Below are 25,801 nucleotides of genomic sequence, written 5' to 3' on the forward strand. Positions count from 1 at the left end.
TTGGCAATAACAAAAGCAATAGAGTGCTGTTTTCTTCTAGCATAAATGAAATGCTACTGTGACAAGCTAGCTAACAAGTCCTGGCTCCTGACATAAACTTCAGATAATGTAATGCAGTGTAATGGCAGTTTAATCATATGACACAATGTTAGTGTTGTTAGATCAAGTTTTCAGTCCCAAAAACCATAAGGAGGCTATTGTCCGCCGACAAAAAGAGCAAATGCTACGAATACAAAGAGCTAGCTTGCATCAAAGTTAGCTTGTGAAAATGAACTCGGAAAACATGTTGTGTTTCAAAGGTCCGCTGAATTTATTTATCTATTTTGAGGTTTGGGTAGTAAAAATGAATTAGGCGTTTGAACATTTAGAATTCTGAATTCACATTCATAAAAAAAGACGGTCATTTTTTTTCTCCCTCTGCCATCAAGCCTTATTTTTCTTTTATGAAATATGGTTAGAGCAGAGTGAAGGGGAAGAGGCGTTTTGGACTTCTTAATCTGTGTAAAATATGAATAAATTCCCCTCCTGATTAAAATCTTATTCTGGGCGATGACATTCAACGTGCAGTTCACTTAATAGTAAAATATATAATACAACAAAAAATCAATAAAATCTAGACCTCAGAGTACTGACTCCTCATATTAGCTTGACCTAAACTTTAACAGTATTTTTGAACAGATTATAAAGGTATTAAGATTTTTTCCTCCTCTCTTACTCTTAAAAAGTAGGAGGAAGAGGAAAGAGAGAGGTCTCTCTACTTGAAGCAGAGAGAGTGGGGAAGATGTGCAAGTAGATACATGTTAAAGACAAAATAACATGGGCAATGATGAATTTTGTACCTTTTCCCTTTTTATTTTAGCCAAGTTAACAAGTTAGGATGAATTATTTGAAACTGAATTTCTATGTTTTTAGCACTGATAGGTTTAAAAACATTTAAGAACTTATAATTGGTCTCCTGGAAATTACCTTTTATTTATATTTCTCTGTTTTTTTGTGCCATGTTTTCAGTCACCTCCGTGAGTTGCAACTCTTCCAGCAGCCCAGAAGTACGAATACAAATCTACAAACAGAACTCCAGCACAAATAAGACGGAAAGAAACTGTGTAATTCTTGAAGCAATCACAGAAGGTGATAACAAACCTTTATAGCTGCCAAGCCAATAGAGTCTGAGCGCTTCACTGCTATTTGCATGTATTTAAATGAGGTGATATGCATGCATATGACACAAAATTGGCCCCATTCAATGCAAATGAGACTCATTGCAGAAAAGTCCAATTAACAAACACCAGCACTAACGGCCACATGCAAATAGAGTGAAAATATTAGCCTCCTCAGAGACTTCCAGATAACTGAAGCACAAAAGGGTTTCACAACCAGGCTTTCCAATGAACTGGGTGAAGGCAGCGTCATGCCAGACAAGCTCAAGAACTGATATCTCGAAGGAGAATGTTTAATTTCACTCCGCTATTTTCCTGATGACTATGTTCTTGGCAACCACATTTATAATTTCCACATGGATAATTACAATCAGGCACATATCAAGGAAAATTGCAACAACATTGCTGCAAACTTTATGAGTGTGTTTGTGCCGTGATGTCAATAATAATTTTGAGAAGCGGGCAGTGAGACGGGGCTCAGAGAGACGCAAGGGATGCATAATTTACAATGTCATGGGTGGCAGCAATCCTTTGTTTGGAAGTCTGACCCACTGTGAGGATTTTGGTTGATCCTAGTTTACGTTCATTTTGGTAGCCTGGGTCTTAAATTATAGCGTAAGTAAGAACAGGATCACATATCTGAAGCAGATTTAATCACCTGCATCCCATCATGCCCTTCTCCTGAGCCACTACCTGTGTGTGCATAGATGAGCACGCCTAACCCCTCATACTGGCTCTTTCCCCCTCTCCTCGAAGTACAGGAATCAATGGGGGATGTTAGACCAGAAGCGTCCGGACACATTCCCCCACCTTCAATCTTCAACCCCACTTTCTGACAGTTCAAGCTCCCTTGACCCTGACTCATATCTCTCCACCACAACCTCAAGTCATCCAACCCCCTCCTTGACCCCCCAGCCATACCTCCTAACCCCTATCTCTCCTTCAATTCATCCTTCTCACCTTCATCCCTTCTCATCCTCTACCTTATTCCCTCTCATCCCATCCTGATGTGCCCCCCACTAATCCCTTTCTACTTCTACCCTGAGTGTATTTCAAATAAATGTCTTCCACTTGATACAACGCTGTGGTATTACTAGTAAAATGAAGTTCTTCTAAGACACAATGTTCTTCTATTTCAATGAAAAATAAAAAAACATATCTGAGAGTCACTTTAAATTTCCTGTGAAGACGCTGCCTATGGAACAGGCTTAAATTAAAAGTGGGGCTTTTCTTGACCTAAGAAAGCAACTGAGGTCATTTTCAAGAAGAATTAGAACTTCAGTGTTGTAATTGTTAATGTCTGTTTTGGCCGCAAAGTGGTAACTGTCAGACCATACAACTGATAGCACACTGATGAAAAGGCCTGGATTTAAGTTCTTTCACAGCAAAAATTGTCAAAAGTGTTGGAGAACTTTAAAGTCGAACTAGCTCAGTGTATGATAAGAAAATACTCAGAAAACAATTATGTTACAGATAGAGTCTGCAGGATTTTCCCCCCAAAAATGAAATGTCAACTTTTACAGGATTAATCCTGCTCAATCGTCTCCTACAGGCCCCTATACAAGTGTGTCAGTGTCTGTGTCTGCCTCAACCCCCTCCTCTGCTTGTCTGTTAACGTTTTAATTGTTTCGGGATGTTTCTGGGCAGAGGGTAGGCATGGTAATGTCAGCCAATCACAGCACGCCAAGTGTGCAAGTGACTTTGTGTGTTGATTACAGTGAATGGAAGAAGCTCACCCGAGCAGCTACAATCATGGAATGTAGCACGAAGGAAGAAAAAAATAACCAAAGTGAAACGAGGTGCCAAACAGACAAAGCTTTTTACTAAATGAGAGTGAAGCCTGGCTTGACTTTCATGTGCTCTGAGGAACTTGGAGAGCACAGCACAAAGAGCAACGCTAGTTAGCTTTCTGTTAACCAGGTATGTGTCAATCCCATCACCTGTGATTAGCTTGTGCTAGCATGCCAAGTTACATGCACGGCTCTCGAGTCTCTCTCACATAGAATCGTGATGCTACAGGTGGTTGCTGGGCTAGTGAGTGTGTTTACGTAGTCAGTCAGAGACTGTGGGTGTGCGCTGCCGCTGGCACTGATCCAGGGAGGAGGAGCCCAGTTCGGTTGTTGTGTTACTAACAAGTAATGAAAATTCCTGCAGACCCTACCTTAACTTGGTGTTGGAAGTATACTTGGTGTTGCATGATGTCCACTTCAGTGGACACATGGTTAACCATAATTCACTGCTTCTTTAAAACAAAAATTTCATAAATTGAATAATCTTATCACTTGCATGTTTCTGTATCATATATATTTTTATCTCCAGGGTTCTTTTAGAACAAAGGAATTCACAGGAAATGGGGGTCCTCAACTGTGACTGTCGTCTTTGAGTCAGAGAAAATTATCTTGCAGTAACAGCAACTGACCACTGAATGAAGCTTGAAAAAATGGGGCAGCAGAGAGCATCCAAGAATATAATGTACAGTTCCACATCAGAGACCATACAGGGGGAAATGACTTTAAATAGCTGTTCACTGCAGTCCCCACTATGCACCAGAGGGTTAGTAAAAATATGATGCTTTGGTTTTTGGTTGCCCCTTAGATTCACGAATGGCTTACTATTTACTGTAAAGAAAAAGGTTGTTTTAGCAGGGTAAACTAGTGAAGCAATAAAAATAGCAATATAAAAAAAAATAGTCCCAGCAACCTGAAGATGCAGCTTTAGAGTCTTTATTCTGTCATTGTATCATCATTAGCGGGCATGAAGCTTCAAATAGATTGACAAAGCTGCACCATTTGTTTGTCACTGGGAACTTAAGCTTTCCTGAGATGTTATTGTTCATTTCCAATTACACTCTGTCCATTTATCAAGCATGAAATAGCAGCCGCTGATCTGTGAGCGATCATGTGTTTTTACACTCGGCATCACATGATGACCTCTTCAGCACTTGTGCTGTTGCGCAGCAGTTTGCTGTAAACGCAGGGAGATGCTTTGTCTTCACAGCAGCACGTTCACAGTTAATCACTGGAGTCCTCTGTATTATGAAGCTCATTTCCAAACCACACCCCTCACATTCAAAGAGCATGCTAAATGAGCCATTTGTTTAAATCGCAGCGTCATTGTCAAAGAGAAAATAATGAGCTGCAGTGAGGTGGAGATGGGGGGGGATATAGTCAGATAACAGTAAATAAATAACACACAGCTGGCATTTGGAATTATTAAATTGCTTCTATAAAGTGCAGTATCACAGCATAATACATCAACGCGAGGAGAGGGCGCTTTAAACATTAAGATGAATGGCAGAAAGCAGAGAGTGTCAGGAGGAAGAAATATGAGTGAAAAAAAAGGCAACAGGAGAGGTGGTATATAGAGAAATGCAGTGTATGTCTCCTAGTGTTAGACACATTCTGCAGTGATTTTACTGTCTATTGAAGCGGAAAGCACTGAACTTTAAGATGAAATATTAATAGCAGGGAACAGAGAAAAGCTTGGATAAGAAAAAAACAGACATGATCTTTCACTCTTCTACATCAAGGCACAGTCCATCTGAATCAGAGACACCAGGAGGGTGTGTTTGTGGGAGTGTATATGGCAGCCGTCTTAGCTGAGGTGATGTTTTCCCGCTGATATTAAAAACAATGATTACTTGGGGTGCATAAATAAAAAGAGCAATAGCGGACTGACAAGCTGTTCAGCTGCTTCGGAGCTTATACCTTATCTTCAACCTGCCAAGACAGCTCCGACCCAAAGGAGGCAGGAAATATCAGACTGCTGTCACAAATGCCATTACAAGATGTTTAATCATTTTAATCTTCAGTCACACACATTCTGCTGCCACAGAGATTGAAAGCATCCGACAGCTAAGTGTTGATCTGATTACAGCGGTGCTTACTCCGTCTGAAGTGAGGGGGGTTGTCGTTGACATCAGTCAGCCTCACAGTGACGGTGGTGGTCCCTGATAATCCACCCAGATGCCCCCCCATGTCTTTGGCCTGGAGGACGACTAGATACTCGTCCCGAGCCTCCCGGTCCATGTCAGGTACTGCTGTCCGCAGGACACCTGGTGGGGAGGACAAAGGGACACAGAGCAAAAATCACAACTGCAACAGATTTCAGAGTGACACGCTGTCCCTGGAAATAACCGTCAAAGTGAGTCAGATGCATACATCTGAGAATCAGGATGCTGAAAAACATGTGACTCAGTGCGACTATTGTTTCTGAATGGAGTATTTTGAAAATGTGAGAGAAAATGTTCATATTTATATAATATTTACACTCAGGTCTGTGCTCATTGCCAGGATTTTTGGGAGTAACTTATTTCCAAATCAATAATTCATAAAAGCTATTCTAATGGTACGGCCACACCGAAAGCGAATTTGCATCGTGATTACATTCAAAGTCAATGCAACGATGCTTTTAGACGCCGAATCGCCCTGGACAGCGCATTGGACGCGTTTGGGGCGTTTGGAGTGTTTGTGCGTTTGGGGCGTCGGACGCCTAAATGCTCGAGTTGAAAATATTGAACTTTAGATGCGAATTCCCGTGAGGCTGTGCCGCGTCAGCCAATCAGCGATGACATCCCCCCACGACGTCACTGATTTGATGATGTTGGGGGGGAACTGCCAACTGCCCCGACTCCAGCCCCGCCGGAAGATGGAGGAAAAAATAATCTGTGTGGTGTGTCATTATCTAGAGTTATATGATACGACGTGTGTACTCTACAGAGACCGGAAAAAAAGGAGCAGGCTTGGGTGAAAGTTGCTGAGGAGACAGGTTTTGAAGGTAAGTTCTGTAAATATTTGTTTCCAGCTGGATTTGCCTGCACGGGTCATCACTGAGTCCGACTGTGTTTTCCTCAGTGGAGTTTTGTTCCTGATAGAGAGGAGGGAGGAGCTGGGCAGCCAGGGAAAAGATGGAAGTTCTCTGCGGTCCTCTCTTTCCTCCACCCCTTTATCCCCAGGGAGACCTCGGGGAACATGGGTCAGCCAGGCAGGGCCAGTGGAGGTGGATTACCAGGGAGAGGCTGCAGGCCTTGATTGTGATCTCCAAAGCTTTTACACACTTTCCTTTCATGCTTTTGAAACCACAGCTCATTGTTTTTCAGATGCTCTTTTGGGCTTTCGGTCTTTGAATGAACGGGCTCTCTACTCCGCCTGCACAGTGACGCACGTCAACTCCTCAGCTTGTCAAAATAGTCCAGCGTCCAGACTTGGGCGTTCTCGCAGTGTGACACGCGTTGAAATTTGCAAATTCTCATTTGGTGTGGCTGTGGCAAAAGGTAGGAACACAAAAAGTGTCAAAGCCATACTCATGTTCTTCACACAGTCTTCAGTTTGATTTGCCGTGTGGCTACAGTTAGCAGAGCTAGCACCAGCCTTCAGTCCGTCTTACAGGTTAACATCCACATGCCTGTGTTGCTTTTTCGTTGCCTGGTTGGGTGTTTATATGTAAGTTTAACCAGACACAGCCTACATACAACTATTAATATTTGCTAGACCAACATACTCATGAACCATGCTGAGCTATAGGATAGATCAGTGGTTTTCAAAGTGGGGCCACTAGGGAGCACAAGGGAGGCCTTAGAAAATTGGAGGGAACGGAGTAAATGAAATCTGTTAATTTATTTGTTTGTTTGTTTGAATTTATATATCTTTTTTTGATATAACAATTTATCCTGAACATACAACACACAAAGTGTTTACATGTTTCCAATTTTACCTAACTGCACCTGTGTGACAGCAGCAACTTAAGCATAATGACGTCATGATCAGTGTCGACCTGGCAGTTTGAATCCATTTTTAAGCTGTGTAAAAAGCTGAACTCGGCTTTGAGGCTCTTTCCCTGTCTTACGACTGGCTAAATGTAAGAAAAGACTATCTCACCTTGACTGACAGAGCCTTGCATTTCCATCCTAGCTGATGTGTGTTTTTTCAATTCCATTTTTTTATTAAATAACTATTATTGTTCATCAATTCAGTTACTTGTTTCAGAATTACAGAATAAACTGGGGGTGGGACAATCTGGAAGTAACCGAAATCAAGGTACATTAATCCCTATGTCGGTGTTTTTTATTATTGCCCTAGCTTGTGGTAACTTCTGCGACTCATTAATTTTTGTACTGCGCTGAAAAATTAGTCAGATAGGGGTTAAAATTTGATGTCATTACTTCCATATTGCGTGTAAAATAAATCGGTGAGGAAGGATGGGGTCAGAGCCTCAACACTAAATAGACATAATCTTCTTCTGCTGCTGCAATATGAGTTAATACTTTCTGAGATTTCTGACTGAACTGTCTTTTTTTTAGCCTCACAGGCTCAGAAATGAAAGTGACAACTACATTTATAAAACTTGTAACCTGTAATAAAGTGATACAGGAATTTCACAAGCTGCTACTAAACCAAAATAACTGAGCTGTCCACTTCGAAAAATTTAAGGTTAGGAATATTTCTGCTTGTTGTGTTGTAATCAGGAGTTGCTCTTTTTATTGGGAGCACAAAACAATGTTTCCCCTGAATAAGAATCATGTATAATCCCAATTCTTCCAGGTTTTAGTCTGAACCCCAGCCAGCTTCAGATTTTGATTGAAAATAAATAAACTCTACTAATTCAAGTGGAATCCTGCTCTTTAAAGTGTTAATTATCAGGAAATAATGGACTCCACTGCAGGTGCAGATGGTTCAGGCTGTCCTGAGGCCTATAAATTCCTGACAGTGAACACTTCCCGGGGCATTATCCTGCACTTATCCACTCTGGACATATGGTAGCAAAGTCACAACATGTGATTTCTCACTACACCGCTGGGATTTATTGTGTAAAGTGTAATCATCACATGGAGAGAAGAGACACTTTATGGTAAACAGCTTTGAGACCTGTCTGTGGATCCACGGAGAAATAGTCCTGGCCCTGAGTGATGGCGTACACCAGCCGGGCGCTGTTTCCGTACGTGGGATCATCTGCGTCCCTGGCTGTGACCTGGATTATTGACGTGCCTGAGAGAGGAGGAGAAGAGGCGACAGAGGTGAGGGGTGAAACCAGCCTTTCAAAGTGAAGCAGTCAGAGCTGCTGGTGGTGTAATAAGCTTAAAGTGATACTCAACCCATCTGTCTTTTGAATACCAAGTCCTTACATGTGTAGGATTAAAAGGATAATGTACCCTTCTGCTTTCTATCTGTAAGCACAGTATCCTCCCAACATTTATCTGTTAGATAAAACGTGACTTAATACCCACTCCTCATGTTGAGTGTTTGCCCTTCAATCTCAGTAGCTGTGCCAGGAGAAGTGTATTTCGCCCCCAGATCGGCAAAAATAGGACTCTTTGCAAGATACTGAGATTATGTTTGGGCAGCAGGAAAGATGTTTACACCTGCAGGAAGAAGACACTGAGATGATTCGTAGACTTGGTGGTTATTAGAATTAGTCATGATTTTCTTTAGGCCTAATGGAGTGTTTAACACGTATTTTGATGTGGTTTTAAATGAACTTTTGACACTATTTTGAAATCTTTTAGATAAATAACCTTGAAGGCATCCTTGAATATAAGAAAAACCTGCCTTGACAGTTGACAGTTCATATTTAGCTGTTTAACTTTGTGATTGTGCCTCTTCCTGTCTGGTCAGCTCCTGTTGAAGTCCTGTCTTGTTACATGTTAAATCTGCAGAATGCGTGCTGTAGAGGAAACACTCTGTCATCATTTATGAGGCACCGCGCTGACAATGCGGTAAGTCATTGTACTTGACAGTTAAGATGTTATATCTAACATATCTTTAATGATCTCATCAAAGTGGAGTAAGACAGGAAAATAAATTTGCACAATTATGCACCAACACAACGCTCAGTTAGAAGCACATGCACTGATGTTTTGTTTTTATTTTAGTTGACAAGGAGACGAGGCAGTTAAGGAGTCTCTTCACAGCTCTTTCTGGTGAAGGTTTGTACGCAGTCAGATTTTGAGACAGAACAGAAAACACATTGTTAAAAATCTACAAAAGCTACATTACAGATATTCACGGATTAATTTAAAGGCTCCTAACAATAGTGCTATTTTTTGAAAAGTAACAACAAACAAAACTTGTAAACTCAGTTCGTAGAGCCGCATTATGTAATAATCGGCCACATTTTGTGATCAAATTTTTGAACAAAAAATATAATAAACTTTGCCACATAATGTAATAAGTTCCTACATAGTACTAAATTATGGGTGTTGCACTTATTTTATCGATAAAATGTTTGGGGCATTCTGCAAAAAAAAAACGCCAAAACACCAAATGGATGTTTTAATTAGAGAAAGAAACGTAAAAAAAAAAAAACTGAATTCTTTAAGAATGTTTTTGAAAGCTCATTGAGAAAAAAAACTGCACTAATGAGTAGAGGTGTCCCAGTCCGATATCAATATCGGATATCGGTCCGATATCAGCCCAAAAAAAAATATTGGTATCGTATCGGAATGCAACTAAAATCTCCGATATAAGCAGTCCATTCCAGACTCCGCTCCTGCTGTTTTCATTTTATTTATTTAGGTTATTTTCTGGGTCTTCTAACTTATTCTTTATTTTATTCAATTATTCGTATTTTTTTATGTTTAATGTTAGAATTTCTGTTACCCACTGGTTAATAATAAATGGGTCAGTTTTTCCTCATACCTACTGTTGCTGACTACTGTTCTTTGTTTGAATAATATCACTTAATCAAGTCTTTTCTAACATGACATACTACAAAATAAGTAATAAAAGTATGCATTTTTAATGCTAATATCGTATCGGATTAATATCGGTATTGGCCAATACTCAATGCTGCAGTATCTGTATCGTATCGGAAGTGAAAATGTAATATCGGGACATCCCTACTAATGAGTATTACTGGCATGAACATTATCAGTGCACTGTAGGGTACACAGATATGTCTGTAACATTTAACGACTGTGAATCCTGGTTACGTCCTGTCAGTCATCTACCAAGCAGAGCTAACGTAACCCCACTCTTCATTTTATCAATAGACTGTCAAGTTTGAACAGACCACTGCAGAATAACTGCTGCATGTCGGTCTTTTTGACAGTCCAGCTCATGTGTCCACCATTACTACAGAAAGAACAAGAAAAGCACTCAGAGAGCACAGACCATCACTAAGCATATTGTGATTGTCACACAACACTTTAGTCCTACTTTAATGTTATACTCCCATTCAGCAAAACGTCTGCTACAATTTGGTGTTGGTTGCCGGTTTGTATGATAATTTGTTACCTGACAGTGTTGAAAATTATGATGACCCAGTACATATTTCATATTCCAGATCTTAGTATCCAGAATTTAGCCAGGATCTGGATCATACTTTTACATCTGTCAGAAATTATAGTGACCTTGTCTTATATTGTTTTGCAAAGCAATCCAACCATTTGTCGGGGAGTTATATACGGTGAAACCGGCCCTATCTGACAATGATAAAGAAATCTTTTCAAAAATCCTGGATCCAGACGGTGATCTGGATCACCTCCAAATCTGATTCACTGCTCCCTTATCCCATTTTAAACATGTCCTTATCATTTCAGGAAGATACATTCATTACTTTTTCAGTTATGTTGTTCACAGACAAACAGACAGACTCTCCCAAAAACATAACCTCCCTGTGGGAGGTAATTGAAGAAATACTTTTTAAAAGAGGAAACAGGCAGGTATTACTTCTTACAGCTGCATCAAAGGGACTTTGAAATTGTGGATCAACAGATAAATTTATAAAATTGAGACTTGTCCCATTGTTCCAAAAGAGACTGTCCCAAAACTCTCACCTCACAAGATGCTACAGTATTTTTTTCACTGTAAGCAGCTCTTCTTACCCAAAAGGACTTTAACTGGCTTAGCTTAGCAAGGCTTGGATCCGTTACAGTTGGGAGGTGGTATTCACCACATTGGCACCACAGAAGAACAATACAGGAGCAGGAAATGGAGAGCAGAGCAGAGGTAATGTATGAGTCTTTAGTGAGCTCATTTTTAACAGAGGCATTGTCTCTGTCTCCTGCTCAGACTACAGATGAAAAGTAGCTAATGGCTAACTCTGGTACAGCTAAATGAGAATGTACATTGTCCCTGTCTAAATAAATAAATGAGCCGTGTATACAGCCCATGAAGGCTCTTTCCCTAACCCATCTGAGCTTCAGCCTCCAATGAATCAAACATTGCTTTAAATATTGCTTCTTTCACCCAGAGATAACCCATTTTGGCACTGTTTGGATGTGTTGGCTGAGTAATGCTGGTCCATAAAGTCCTTTGATAACTTTGCTCCAGACAAAAAAAAAAAGTCAAAGTACAGCTACACTCTGCAGTCAGGCTTTGAAAGACATTCGAGGAAACCAGAGAGTGCAGCCTGATGGCTTCTGGGGTCCCCTGGCTTCCCCCTGCAGTCCCAACATGACATGTTAGGATTAAGATTTCATGTAAACTCTGAACAGAGTCTCATGATGTTTGGAGCACACATTCATGTCTCTCCCTCCTCAGCACAGGCTGGCGAAGCATCAGGAGGAATCCCATTGGGCCGGTTTGACAGTAAATCACATGGGAGGAAATTATCTCATAACAGAGACATAGACCCGGTGACAGGCTGGCAGACTTAAGTAGCAGGTTGGCTGTAAGAAAGAGAGTTATCTTTAAACCTTCTATGAGGGACACTCTGAGACCCTGGGGAGGGGGACCTTCATAACCTTCTCTCCTAAGGCTGGCTGGAGGGTTTTCAGTGATAACACATTTTTTTTTTCACACGTTCCTTCTCAGCCTCAAAAGAAGCAGCTGGATAAAGAGTGTCCTTTCCCTGATCGTTCAGATGTTGATAGTAAATTAATCTGTGTTGCGTCTACCAGCACTGGATTTACAGGACAAACTTAGAAAACTGTCTTTTCTTATTACGACTGAATTAAATAAAAAAAAAAAAAAGGATTGAATGTCTCCATTACAGGCTTGCATCTCTAATATTACGCACAGTTAAAGCGCTCTCACATCAGAGCGGGTTCTTTGCGTTGCTCCTCTGCCAGCTGGAGTTACTTCAGAACATGAAAACTGTGTGCTGAACCGTGAGGAAAGTTTCCCCTGCACTTAAACACTTACTGCACATTTAAGTTATGTTCCCTGAGCTCAAACCTCCGAGGACCAGCAGGGAGGAATTTCACAGGATTGCAGGTGACTAATGTAGGAATTATTCAGTTGAAGCTAATGATATTTTCAAATTCTGCTAATGCTACATTGGAGGGCCCAGAACGCCTGCACAAATTCCTATCACTGCCTCTTGAGTCGGTGAAGGAAACTGCGATTGAAGTCCTGGAAGTGCATAAATCTAAAGAACTGTCAAGGTCCATACATCACATTATACTGCAAGAAAATCTTTCATTCTGGTTACTGTCAACATCATATCTAAAACACACACTCCACTATAAATATTGAAGCTGAGTGTCTGCACATGACTCATGAATGCATGGTGAGTGTATGGATGTGCACATGCTCAGAGAAGATTTGGACGAAAACCTTCCTCTCGTCAACAAACACTCAGAATCTGACGGCGCAGTTTCCCAGCCAACTCCTGGGTGATACTGACTGTTTTAAAAATGGATGACAAGATGAAGGCAGAACACATGATGGGACACGATGGGTCAAACCAGGAAATCAAAATACAGGTTGAAATGTTTTCTCGTCAAAAAGTGAAGATGACTGACATCTCTGCTGAGAAATGAGGCTCCTGCAGCGCTCTGTGCACAGGATTAGCAGAGTAGAGGGAAACAAACACTAACACAATAACCATAACTGTGAGCGTCTGCTTCAAATCCTTACATAAATCTGCTCTGCTGTGGACTGTTGTTTATCTGTGAGTTAAATCTGTTTTATGGCAGAAAGAAAAAGGTGTCAATACCACGGCTCCACCGGCTTCTGCACAGACTCTCCAGCTGGAAGACGTCAGCACCAGTTGAGAAGATATTTTGGCTTCAGTATGGTGGAGCCAGGAAGAGGTGGAGCTGCATCGCCCCTCTTGAGCCTGGTGACCCCTCACTCAAACCAGGAGCTGTGAAGCCAGGATTAGAGCTTCGGTTCAAGCATCAAAAGTCACGTTAGTGTTGGGAGTTTTTAAAGGTCTCTTGTGTCTTCTTTTGTACCTGTTTGACTCACAGGTCCTGATATTTTTCTAAGCTCGAAGCCGTCGGCTGTGAGCCTTTGTGTTGACAAGCTCTCACCGCTTGAAATACTCAGCTGAGACAGGGATGTCAGGGTAGCGCACAAGAGGAGGATTGTTCAGTAATGGTGACTGTTTCTGTTATAATTTCACTTCAACATGTGTAAGAGCGTTTACACAACGCAAAATTAAACAGACAACTGACGAGCATCACGGAGCTAAAGGAAGCAGAGAGTGTCAACTAGACCTGAAACATTTCATTACCTCACCCACTCACTCCTTGTCTGTTTCTTGTTCATTCAGAGCTGTTTGTGATCGCGTTTTGGTGCCTGAGTTCATGTCCTCAGTGTAAAATCAAGTGATGTGACGTCCTTCTCCATGAAGATCGAGCCATTGGGAGAAACATCCAACTTTTCAGGGCTTTTGTTGCAGCCAGTGTTTAAAAATCAAACTTTTGGTTGGACTTCCTCCGCTACTGACCTTCAGATTTACCATGTGGTCACTCTCTCTGGGATGGCAAACGGGAGATGTAGGTGCTACATCAATGACTGTGTTAACAAATTCATTGTAAACATTATTTTATTTTATTTGGTAATTCTCCCTCATTGACTTGGGACCACTCCAAAATTATTTGCATCCCAAAGTCACCAGCCTTGGCGTCACCATAGACAGCGATCTTAAACTCGATAAGCAGGTCAATGCAGTTTTAAAATTGAGTTTTTATCACCTTCGCCTTTTATCAAAGGTAAAATATTTTTTATCTTTTAATCTTCTTGAACAAGTCGTGCATGCTTTAATCTCTTCTCGCCTGGACTACTGCAATGCGCTTTACGCGGGTATAGACAAAAATGCACTCTTGCGGCTGTAGTTAGTCCAGAACTCTGCGGCACGACTTTTAACAGGGGCCAGAAAGCGCGAACATATCACCCCAATTTTAGCGTCTTTGCACTGGCTCCCTGTTAATTTTAGAATTGATTTTAAGATCCTTTTGTTTGTTTTTAAAGCTTTGAATGGACTGGCCCCTCAATACATCACAGACTGCCTCCAAATTTACATTCCAACGCGTGCTCTGAGGTCTGAGGGCCAGTCCCAGCTTGTGGTGCCTAAGACAAGACCTAAAACCAGAGGGGACAGGGCCTTCTCCACGTCCGAATGGCCCCCACAGTGAACTGTTTTAAGTCTCGTCTTAAGGCCCACTTTTATTCTCTGGCTTTTAACACCGTGTGAGTTGTGTGGTCCTCTGTGTCTTTTAATTTATTTTATCTTATCTATTATTTTAATTCATGTTTTTATTTTTTATGGTTTTTGCTTTTGTACAGCACTTTGGAGACGTTGGTTTGTTTTTAAAATGTGCTATATAAATAAAATGGATTTGGATTTTGGATTTGGATTAGCGAGGCCTTTGATAAAAGGTGACAAGAAATGGAAAAAAATGGATTACAGTAGTACAACTGTTTGATTATACAACTCATTAAAAGACATTAAGGCTACGTTCACACCATAGGCCTTAATGCTAAATTCAGATTAATTGCTCCAATGTGTTACTTTTGGTTTGGCTGTTTAAATCACATTTTTAAATGTGGCCTGTCTGTGAACTGTGGTGTAAACTGCTCATACTCCTAAAGTGAAGTAAATGCTCAGTTGGAAATTAATGACGTCATGCTCAGAACGCTGTTTATGAAACAAACAGGGCCCTTTTGAGCAGCAATCCCCGGCCCTTCTCATTTACCTCATTGCTTATTATTGCTTCATGTTGCAACCTTTTTCCAAACTTGAGCTGGGTTGTAACAACAATAATGTCTTAATACAAGAAACTTAACATCATCATTATCATCTTCTGCCGCTTATCCGGGGTCGGGTCGCGGGGGCAGTGGCCTAAGCAGGGAAGCCCAGACTTCCCTCTCCCTAGCTACTTCATCCAGCTCTTCCCGGGGGATCCCAAGACGTTCGCAGGCCAGCCGAGAGGCGTAGTCTCCCCAGCGTGTCCTGGGTCTGCCCCGGGGTCTCCTCCCAGTGGGACGTGCCCTGAACACCTCACCATGGAGGCATCCGGGATGCATCCTCATCAGATGCCAGAGCCACCTCATCTGGCTCCTCTCAACGCAGAGGAGAAGCGGCTCTACTCCAAGCGGCTCTACTCCAAGCGGCTCTACTCCAAGCGGCTCTACTCCAAGCGGCTCTACTCCAAGCGGCTCTACTCCAAGCTTCTCCCGGATAGCCGAACCTCTTACCCTATCTCTAAGGGAGAGCCCGGCCACCCTATGGAGGAAGCTCATTTTGGCCGCTTGTACCCGCGATCTTGTTCTTTCGGTCAAAGCTCATGACCATAGGTGAGGGTGGGAACGAATATCGACCGGTAAACAGAGAGCTTTGCCTTCCGACTCAGCTCCCTCTTCACCACGACAGACCTGTGCAGAGTCCGCATTACTGCAGACTGCGATCCGCCTGTCGATCTCTTGCTCCATCCTTCCCTCACTCGGGAAGAAGACCCCGAGATACTTAAACTTCTCCACTTGGGGCAGGTTCTCATCCCAGCCGCTTCACACCTGGCTGTGAACCAATCCAGAGAGAGTTGAAGGTCAAAAGGACCACATCATCTGCAAAAAGCAGCTGGTCCACTGTTCCACGGCCAGGACAAAAACCACATTGCTCTTCCTGTATCCGAGGTTCGACTATCCTACGTACACTCCTCTCCAGTACCCCCCAATAGACCTTACAGGGGAGGCTGAGGAGTGTGATACCCTGTGGTTGGAACACATCCTCCGGTCCCCCTTCTTGAAAAAAAGGGACTAAACATATCATTTCTTTTACTCCACTGGCAGATTTTTTGTTTATCCTTTACAAACAATCCAGGTGTCATTTTTATCTTATAGCAGGGGTCACCAAAACGATGCCCTTGGGCTCCTGGGCGCCTGCAAAAACCACTCAAGGTGCCAGCGGGGCATGTTCCAAAAAACAGTGCTGGTCACAATGGAGCTTCTTCTCCACCACCATTGTTGTGTAAATCATTAATAATCATTTAAATAATATTTTTTATTGATGTGTAAGAAGTCTCGTTACATAGTGTTAAAATTACAACTATTACATCATTAAAAAGTGATCTGTGCAATTTTGTTCAGGCAGTTTTTATCAGACAAGTAGCCCTCCATACCACTTAATTCTTTTGAGGTGGCCCTTGGTCTCAAAAAGGTTGGTGACCCCTGTCTCATATTATCTTTGGGAAAAAAAAAATCCTAGATTTGTCAGGTGAAGGCGACCTATATTAAGTCTAACATCAAAGCCATCCTCCACTTTGCCATACAGGCGAGGTTGTCGGTCACATGCAAAAGGTCAATAGCAGAGGAAGTCTGACCAGAAGTTTTATGACTGACCATGTGCTTCACCAAAAGGCTTAAAAAGTTAGCTGTTTCTCCCAGTGGCTCTGTCCTCTTCAGATATAAACAGATCATACGTTACATCACCAGATTCAGACACCAAAACATGATCACAAACAGCTCTGAATGAACAAGAATAGGAAAGTGTTCAACTAAAAATAAGACGTAGATTTCAGTTTTTGCACTGTATAGCCATGGACATGAGCCAGACTCTTGCAAGTCTTAAAAACAGCATCTCTGGATCCATTCAGATCCTCAGAATCGTTTTCATTGTTGAGTATGTGAGCAGAGATCTGCTCATGGCAAACATGCTTCATCAGATATGAAAACAATGGTGCAGTAATCACAAGCAGATATTATGACAAACATGGCCCAGATGAGTCTATGAGTCACTAAAGAGGCTTCAGATTGGATCAGTAAACCTCTTCAAAACACAGATTATCTGGGACAAAAATCTGTTTTCGCCAAAAGTCCAAACTGTCTTTTCCCCACTTTGTAGAGAGCAGTGAACTGGCAGGAAATCCTCACATGTTTGAGTCCAGCTTGAGACCTTGTTCCGTTTTTTGTCATTGTTATTGCAGAAAAAGTGGAGCTCCAGGAGGCCTTTGCTGCACAATCACAACTGGGCCATTTCTTCTGAGTGTCCACAAAACCTTTTCAGTTAGAGATTCGTAGTTTGGCAGAGAAGGGTGATTCTGGTCTGACTTTAAGACCTTGTACCCTGTGTTCTTTGATTGAGCCCTCCCTTGTGTGTTTGATACCTTCGCCTGTTCCAGACTGATGATCCGTCTACCACATCCTGCTTTGAAGTGAAGATTTGATTCTGCTGCTCTGTGTCTTGGGTCTGCTCCTCAGTGCTTTGTCTTCTGTCAACACTGTGACAGCTCAAAGCCTGTTTCCAGCGTCTACGTAGACTCGGGGTAACCTCGCAGCATTTGACATTATTGTTGCGTGTGTTGTTCTTCATAACATTGCCAAGATTAGAGGAGAGCAACACCCTGCTGTAAATAAACAACCCTGAGGAAGAGCTCCCCGTCCGCCCTGCAGATTCAAGAATGGAAGAGACGTAACGTGCTGCAATCTCCTCACAGAGGACGCTCGTACAACTCCTGACAGCTCCATTAAGACGTATCATTCACATCACATTTGACCTCATTTATCCTCGAGAAATATAAAAGCCACTTTCAGTATATTGTTCTTATCATTTACATTATTTATACACCTCTGCAATCCCAAACACTTACACTATCCCATCTGAGCGTTGGCCATTTTCTTGATGAAATGGCTTCTGTGAAACATCTTTAGTGATGACTGAGGATATATGAGTAGCGTAGAGTTTTTCATGCTGAATTAAGCAGACATTTTCTGAGTTAAGCTTTGCGGTGGGGGATGGTGAACCTTCCTTACGGTAAAGCCCAGTCATGATCTACTCAAAGGGTGAAGAAATTTCAAGCTGCTTGTTCACTTCATTCATTTATTATTTACTCTCATCATTTCAACTGAGTGGCAGAAAAGGACCAGCAGCGTTCACTCATCTGAAGACATTTACCTCTGTAAGCCTCTCTGCGTAACTCTCCGTGACTCTGTGGGGCTCAGACTATTTGCAGGAGCAGGACTTGTGTTGTGGAGGCTCAACTAAGCAGAGATAAAAGAACTGCAACAACAACAGTTTCATCTTATGTGGGAAACTGTGTCGTGCTCTGTGTAGGGAAGCCTTCAGCACAGGTCAGTGAGCATGATGGCACAGGGTCAGCTCTTCTGTGGCTGCAGATCTTCATTTGGATGATGCTGGTTATTTATTTCTCAGGCCTCTTCGTGCTTTCAGTGGGCTGAGCGTAACTGAACAGTTCATCCACTCAGCAAGATGTGGGTCAGAGGAAGTTTAGTGAGGGGTCATGTCAAGAGAGTGTGGGCTAGAACCCTAGTAAGGTGAGCAGGACCCCAACAGGAAGCAGACGCATTGTGTCTTGTCTTGAGAATACTGAAATAACATCACACACGGTACGCTGAGCATGAGGTCAAGAGACGGCTGAGCCTCTGGTTATGAGAACTTTTTTTTTTTTTTCAAAAAAGAAACAAACTATTCACACCTCCATCACTTTTTGTTTGTTTTGTTTATGTGCTTATTGCTGTGAGGATCAACATATTATAGTACGTGTGTTTGTGTGTGTGTGTGTGTGGCTTTGGGGGCTTTTGAGACCAGCCTCAAGAGGACACCCAGGGAACTGCAGTCTCAAGTTCTCCCATGTTTGCTTCGTATACCAACACAGGTGGTTGAATTTTGATGCTTGGATGGGGGAATGGGATCTCTTGGAGATTTGAGAGATCCTTGGCAGAACTAACACACTGTTCTAGAACCTTTCACAGGTTGTATAGTTTTGAAGCTAAAATACGTCCACCAGAGGCACTGCCGCTGTGCAGCCAGAGTCTGCGCAGAAGAGGCTATGTGGGATTCTGGGAGAATCTGAGTGGAGCTGGGTGACAAAAATTTTTTTTTTTTCTTTTTTTCGAGAGTCCAATCAATTCCTGAAAAATTACACAATAACAGCAGCTGTCAATCATGTGTCAATCGTCAAATGTGGTGTAAAGCCTGATTTTATCTTCTATCTGTGATATCTTCATATCATCACAGCAATCAGATGAGAGAAACATTTCTAAGAGCTGTATTAATTTTTTAAAGTTTTGACCACAGCTTATCTAGAATGACTGAATGACTAGGGAGATGGCTTTTTTTTACCTATACTGCAGCCAGTTACCAGGGGGAGCAGTTTTTGTGGTGACCCCACTTCAAGCTGAGCCAGATGACATCCTCTTTTTTTTTTTTTTTTTTTCTACTTTTTTACAGTCTATGGGTTAACCCTTTTTATGAGTTTTTTTTTAATTATTATTTATTTTGTAAATATCAGAGACTGATGTCAGAAACTCCTTCAGAGTTTTTATTGGTTACATTATTGCTGCTTTTCTCTAGTTTTTTCTCTAATAGTCCAGAGAAATCACATTTTTTCAGCCCACAACCTCAAAAATAGTGGAGACTGGCAACCCCTTGCCGAGTCACAGTTCCACCCAAAAACAGAGAAAATCAAACTAAAATTGTTCTAAGAACTTATTTAGTTGACTGGTAGAAAATTAGACCACCTATTTGCTCATACTGCTGTTTACTTAACCCCCTTTAACGCTGTATCATACTTGATACATGAGCCTAAAAGTCCTCTGTCTCATCAACATGATATGTAGTTTCCTTGAAAACTTCTTAAAAATGTAAAAAGTAAAAAAAAGGATTATCATTCCACTCCAGGCAGCTGAAGTTGTATTTAAGCACTTTTAAAAAATGGCCGCTCTCATGAAATTATCCACATACTTTTTCAGGAAAAAATGACTAATTTTTAAGAAGTGGTGGTAAGGATAATATAAAAAATGTTACTCATTTTCCTTTTTGAATTAGTATTTTCTGCATTGAAAGAATACATATTTACTATAATATCAACTATAAAAGTTGCAAAAACTTCCCAATTCATCAAATGTGATACAGAAAATATCTCATAAATCCATGAAATAAATCCAACAAAAAATATTATTTTTTGTGGATTTTGTTAAAAGAGTTGAAAAACATCTCAGTTCATATATTTTTCTGGGTATTCTTTGATGTGTCAGGCTTTACGGGGTTAATCAACCTGCAGGCACTGATACCATTGTTATCCCTGCTTAGTCACCTCAGGGGTCTTCATCAAAGAAATGTGGAACCCTGCACAGACTCAAAGCTATAAATGTGCTGTGCTGAATGATGTTTCCCTTCACCAACAGATTAAATGTGATTCATTCAGGATTATTCCTGTCAAAATAACTTATTATTAGTATGCACTAAGTCAAATTTGGTGTTATGTCTCCTTTCTGGCTACTTACTGCCCTTCTGCTGGCATGTGTGGAAAGCCAAAGGCTGAGATGGTGAGAGCACACCTTCCCCTTTTCTTAACAAGCATACATAAAACACCAAGGCAGGCAGAGCAGCAGCAAAGACCATCAAGGGTACAGACCAGGGCAAGCAGCCATGAAAACACATTCAGCGTGGGCGGAGCTTGACTTTGTTGCCTGCCTGAACTAACACATGCTCAGTTTTAGACCAAATATCAGATCATGCCCACTGCTCAGGGGAAAATGAGTCTCAGCAGGTTGAAATCCTGAATATTTGTACATTTCAGCTGCTTAATGCACCCTTTGTGACCATGGATACACAACATCCAAACAACACTTACTTCTTTTAAAGTGCAGTACATTTGAGCTGAACCATCTCAAACCGTGTGGTAAAATGTCACATTGATCAGAATACAGAATTCAAAGCACCTCTTTGACTGGGAAAGCACTCCTCTTCCATCCTATTTCTCTGCTGCAGCTGTGTTGATTTCCCTCTGAAAAGCTCATTCTGGCCTTAAGCACATATTAAAACTTCTGACTCCAGCAGGGTGAAGGAGGATGACCTGTTTTTTAACTTGCCTGTTGCTATGGTGAACTGTTTTATTTGAGCCTCGTTGATGATAGCTTTTTGAAGCCGTCCGAATGCTCTCGAGTTGGAGTGAAAATACTGGGAGTTTATTGAATTAACTCAGGTGAGCTGTCTGCAGCAGAAAACTCAAGTATTCATCTCAGAGGCGGATGGTTCTGGAGTTCAGGGTTGCTCTCAAATTGCACCTGCGGTTGTATTTGACAGACTTGTTATTGTAAGGTTTTCAGGTACTGTTTTGATCGCTGCAAACTCTCAAGATGTTTCAAGAGCCAGAACTATTATGTTACCTCTCTGCAATTCATAACTGAGTCCTTAAACTCTTCTGGTGAAAACAAACCTTCATCAAAGAGGGGGTATTCTGCTTACTAAGTCTGCAGGATTTTCCTGAAAAACAAATTGTCAACTTTAACAGAAATGATCCTGCTCATTCGTCACTTCTGGGCCTCTATACATGTGTCAGTGTCTGCCTCAGACGCCCTCCTCTGCCTGTATGTTCATGTTTCGGTCGTATTCTGGTTCCTGCAGACCCTACCTTTAACCATATTTACTTATGGATCTGAAGTAACAAAGCTGGATGTTCATACAAAATGTGCATATTTTAAACCTCTTAATACCTAAATCTGTTTGCAAACTGATCAAAACGCTCTGTTACAAAAAAACAGCATAAGATCTTCCAGAAGACGTGCTGGAATGATGAGGTCATTGTATAAGGTTCTCCAAACTGGTTCATGACATGTTGGCGGGACAGGCCTCAAACACCAAGGTCTGCTCATAGCTCTGCCCCCGGCTTCCAGAGTGCTGGCCAATCAGAGGAAAGGGGGTTTATGTTGCAGGGAGCCTTAAAGAGGCAGCAGCTAAAACAAACCAGTTCAGACAGAGGCTGAAACACAGGCTTTTGTCTTATTTTATGAAAAAAAAAAAAAAAAAAAAAACTTTTTACTCAACATGAGCCAAATTCACCCGAACAAGTTATTTCAAGGCAACCAGTAAAGCACTCAGAGAGCCCTCCACCAAGCATATTGTGTTATACTCCCTTTCAGCAGACTGTCTACTAATAGTACGTGTTAGGTTGCAGGTTTGTACGATAACTTGTGACCTGACAGTGTTGAAAATTATGATGACCCAGTACATATTTCATATTCCAGATCTCAGTATCCAGAATATTGCCAGGATCTGGATCGTGTCAGAAATTATGGTGACCTTGTTTTGTATTGTTTTGCAAAGCAATCCGACCATTTATCGGGGAGTGATAAACACACAGCCCTATCTCACAATAATAAGGAATCCTTTAAAAACATCTTGGATCCAGATCACCTCCAAAATTTAATCACTTCTTCCTTATTCCATTTTGAACATTTCCTGAAAATTTCATCAAGATCTGTTTCTTACTTTTTGAGTTAGGTTGTTCAGACAAACAAACTCTCCCAAAAACATAAACACCTTGGTGGAGGTAAAAAATGAGGTCTGAGTTGCTTGTAACGAGTAAGAAAAAATCTGCCAGTGGGGTAAGAGAAATTTGCTTGTCAATATTAAAATAATGTCTAACTTTTCTCTGGCTCACTGGCAGATTTTTCACCTGTTACAAGCAAGTTAGACCTCATTTTTGTCTTTAAATAACTTGAAATAAGACACTTTCCTGGACTGGTCAGGTGAATGTGGCTCACATTGAATCTAAAAATGACATTTTTAACTGAAAATGAGACAAAAACACTTCAGTTTTTTGCATGCATAAAATATGAAGAGTACAAAAAAAATAATGGTGGCTTCAGGGCAAAATAATAGGTTAGAATTTACTCACAGTGAATGAATCATGTGCTTTGCTCAAGGACACACAACCAAAGGGGCCAGCGAGCGTGTTTGCACCCCAAGTGCTGCTTATCTGTTGCCTTTTTCTTGTTACTGTCTTGTCTGTTTTGTAAACTCTTCGGAGTTCTTCGGCTGAATTTTGAAGCAGCAGTGTCCTCCTGTTTATTATGGATTTTATTTTGAATTGCATACTTATTCCAGATATTTTGCAGAAACAACTGGAGAGATAACAAGAGACACAAACATGCAGGCAGGCGAACAGAAATATTTGGAGTGAGTCTTTAGCAGGCACGTTTCTCTGTTGTTCAACAAATGAGAGTAACGTTAGTCCAGGGTGTCTGGGGGTTTTCTCTCTGGTTTGACTGTAGGTTTGCTGTGAAAGGGGTCGCATCCAACTCCTGCATTATTGGCTTCTGCAAATGCCAATCAATATCTCCAACAAGTCCTTCCCTGATGGTCAGTTTTTACAGGAATACATGGAATAAAAAAGCACTCTGCTGCCTGATTTCATGGGGACTTTAAAGTGCATGAGGGTGACTCAGGGATTTTCTGCCCTGAAGTTATTGTAAACAAACGTGTATGGCACTATAGGGAAAAATGAATTATTTAACGAGATGAATATTTCAGAGACAGGCTGAGTTTTGTATCTATTGTTCATATTCAAGCAGCCATACTGATCTGACGCCTGGCTCTGGGAGCTCAAGTCCCTTTTTTCAGGTGCTATGACTAATAAATCAAAGGTTTCAAACACATCATTACCAAGTCACCATGTCCATGACTGATGAGCAGCTAAGAGACAAAGTAAAGTGATGAGCTGGAGGAATATTTCAAGGTTGAAACAAGATTGATCCAGTGATTCCAACGGATTAAATCTAAGTGTTATTGATCAAAGTAGAAGCTGTGATAATTCAGGGTTAATCACAGTTTTAATATATTTGAATCTACTTCAAAAAATCTAAATATTGGAAATATGCCACAGTTAAATACACAAGAAGCTACCATCAGCTTGTTCCAACACCGCCCAAAGAAGTTATTTAAGATTCTGGCGCAGCACCTGGAGTCGTATTTCAAGAAGAGCCCAGGTCACCCCATGGATCTGCCCGTAACAACTGAGGCCGACAACTTACACCAGACTTCCACTGGAGCCATGCCTGATTCATCTCTGTACACTGGCCTGCGTAGATCAGCTGTTGGAGGATTTCACGCTCTCCCTATCCCAATGATGGGCCCCTCTTCATTTATGTTGTTGATGACTGTCTCTGAAAACCTCCTGATAACTCCAGGACTGGCCACATGACAGTTTTTAACTGTAGTTAGGTGTAATATGATCTGGTTTCATTCTGACAATCAACTGGATCTTATGAGCCCCGATTCCACCAAATAGTCTGGTTTGGGTTAGTACAGTTTGGTACTGGTTGGATCAGTAGAGCCCGATCCTGTTTGTGTTTCCACAGTCAACTACGTCCCCTCTCGGTAGGCAGCGTGTGATCCAGATGTCGATAGCCACACCAACTATGTAACAGAGCAGCGCCATCGCAGCGCAACAGTGCAACCCACTAATAAATCCAACGAAGATATGTGACACAGTAAACAAAGAGCAAATATGGAAGACAATCAGCAATTCGCTTTCTTTGTGATTTCCATGTGGCTCTTTAATACAAAGCGCAATCAAGTTTCATTTTAGAGAAGGCTGTGCACTGCGAGGACAAATACAGCAACCACTGTTGCACGGTAAATGACGATTCCTTCGACCAATCAATGGACTGCAGTGTTGTAGCTCCACCTTCTGGGGTTAGATTGGTTTAGTCGGGCACCCCAACGGAAGGGAAATCAAAATGTGGGACTGTTCATCTCGGTTATTTGGAGACCTGTCTTAGAATTAGTCACTGGAACCACCACAAGATGTGTGCCGTGCAAGCCGAGACAAACCAAACTGATCCTCTTGGTGGAAACAGGGCTTTAATTTTGACCAGATCTCTTGCCCAGCTCATACTATTCTGTTCAAACTGATGCATCATGGCTCAAGTATCCAGCAAAAATCTAACATAAGGGCTCCATCCTACTGGATTGCAGCGGAAGCGAAGCAAAGGCAGTATAAGCAACTAAAACTGAAAACGATCCCTTGCTGGAGCAGAGTCAGACCTGTCATGGACTAAGCCTGTTGAGGTACCTACTTTTAACCATGAGCCAAGAAATAAATTAAGCTGTTTTAAGGTATGCCATTGTTACAAGATAAAACAGTAGAAGCTGGAACTCCTATTTGTGATATTACACTTGAGATTCCCTAAACTAATGCCAGCTACAAACTGGAATACAGCTGGGAACAACAATATTGACTTGAGAGAAAAACTGGCTGCTGTGTGATTGTTGCGAGTGTCGAGCTCAAAGAGTTCAAAGTGACCACAGTTACTGCTCCCTGGGAACTGTCACTTTAAGTTTCAAAAGTTTTAGGGTTGAGTATCACTTTAGTGTTGTGTTTGTGTTGTACCTATGTTGGCCATCTCCGGCACCATGGCAGTGTACGGTTCACTGGGGAAGACGGGTGGGTTGTCGTTGATGTCCTGAACTCTGATGATGAACTCAGACGAGGGCTCCAGAGGACGGCCCGTCTGACGGTCTGTAGCGGTGGCAATGAGTCGGTACTGGTCCTTCTCCTCACGGTCCAGGGCCTTGGTGACGTGAATGTTTCCCGTGTTGCTGTCGATGACGAACACGGAGCCGACCCCCTCTCCTTCCAACGTGTACTTAGTGCGACCGTCTCCTCGGTCCATGTCTGTGTGCAGCTGAAAAATAAAAACATACATTTATTTTTAAACACTTTTATTGCAGAG

The 25,801-nt window shown here is 41.7% G+C and overlaps 1 protein-coding gene across 1 annotated transcript in view; it reads right to left on the reverse strand.

Annotated features, from left to right (window-relative positions):
* Positions 1–25,801, reverse strand: part of cdh24a (cadherin 24, type 2a) — a 90,058-nt gene that overhangs the window by 24,439 nt on the left and 39,818 nt on the right. The window contains exons 3-5 of the mRNA XM_074668926.1: positions 25,459–25,753; positions 8,021–8,140; positions 5,044–5,211 (exon numbers count right to left, since the gene is read on the reverse strand). Of these exons, the coding sequence (XP_074525027.1) occupies positions 5,044–5,211; positions 8,021–8,140; positions 25,459–25,753 (583 nt within the window). The remainder of the gene's footprint in view (positions 1–5,043; positions 5,212–8,020; positions 8,141–25,458; positions 25,754–25,801) is intronic.

Source organism: Halichoeres trimaculatus, unplaced genomic scaffold, assembly GCF_033239565.1.
Source record: "Halichoeres trimaculatus isolate MK-OKI-2021-1 unplaced genomic scaffold, fHalTri1.1 fHalTri1_scaffold_4, whole genome shotgun sequence".
In the NCBI taxonomy this organism is placed as follows: Eukaryota; Metazoa; Chordata; class Actinopteri; order Labriformes; family Labridae; genus Halichoeres; species Halichoeres trimaculatus.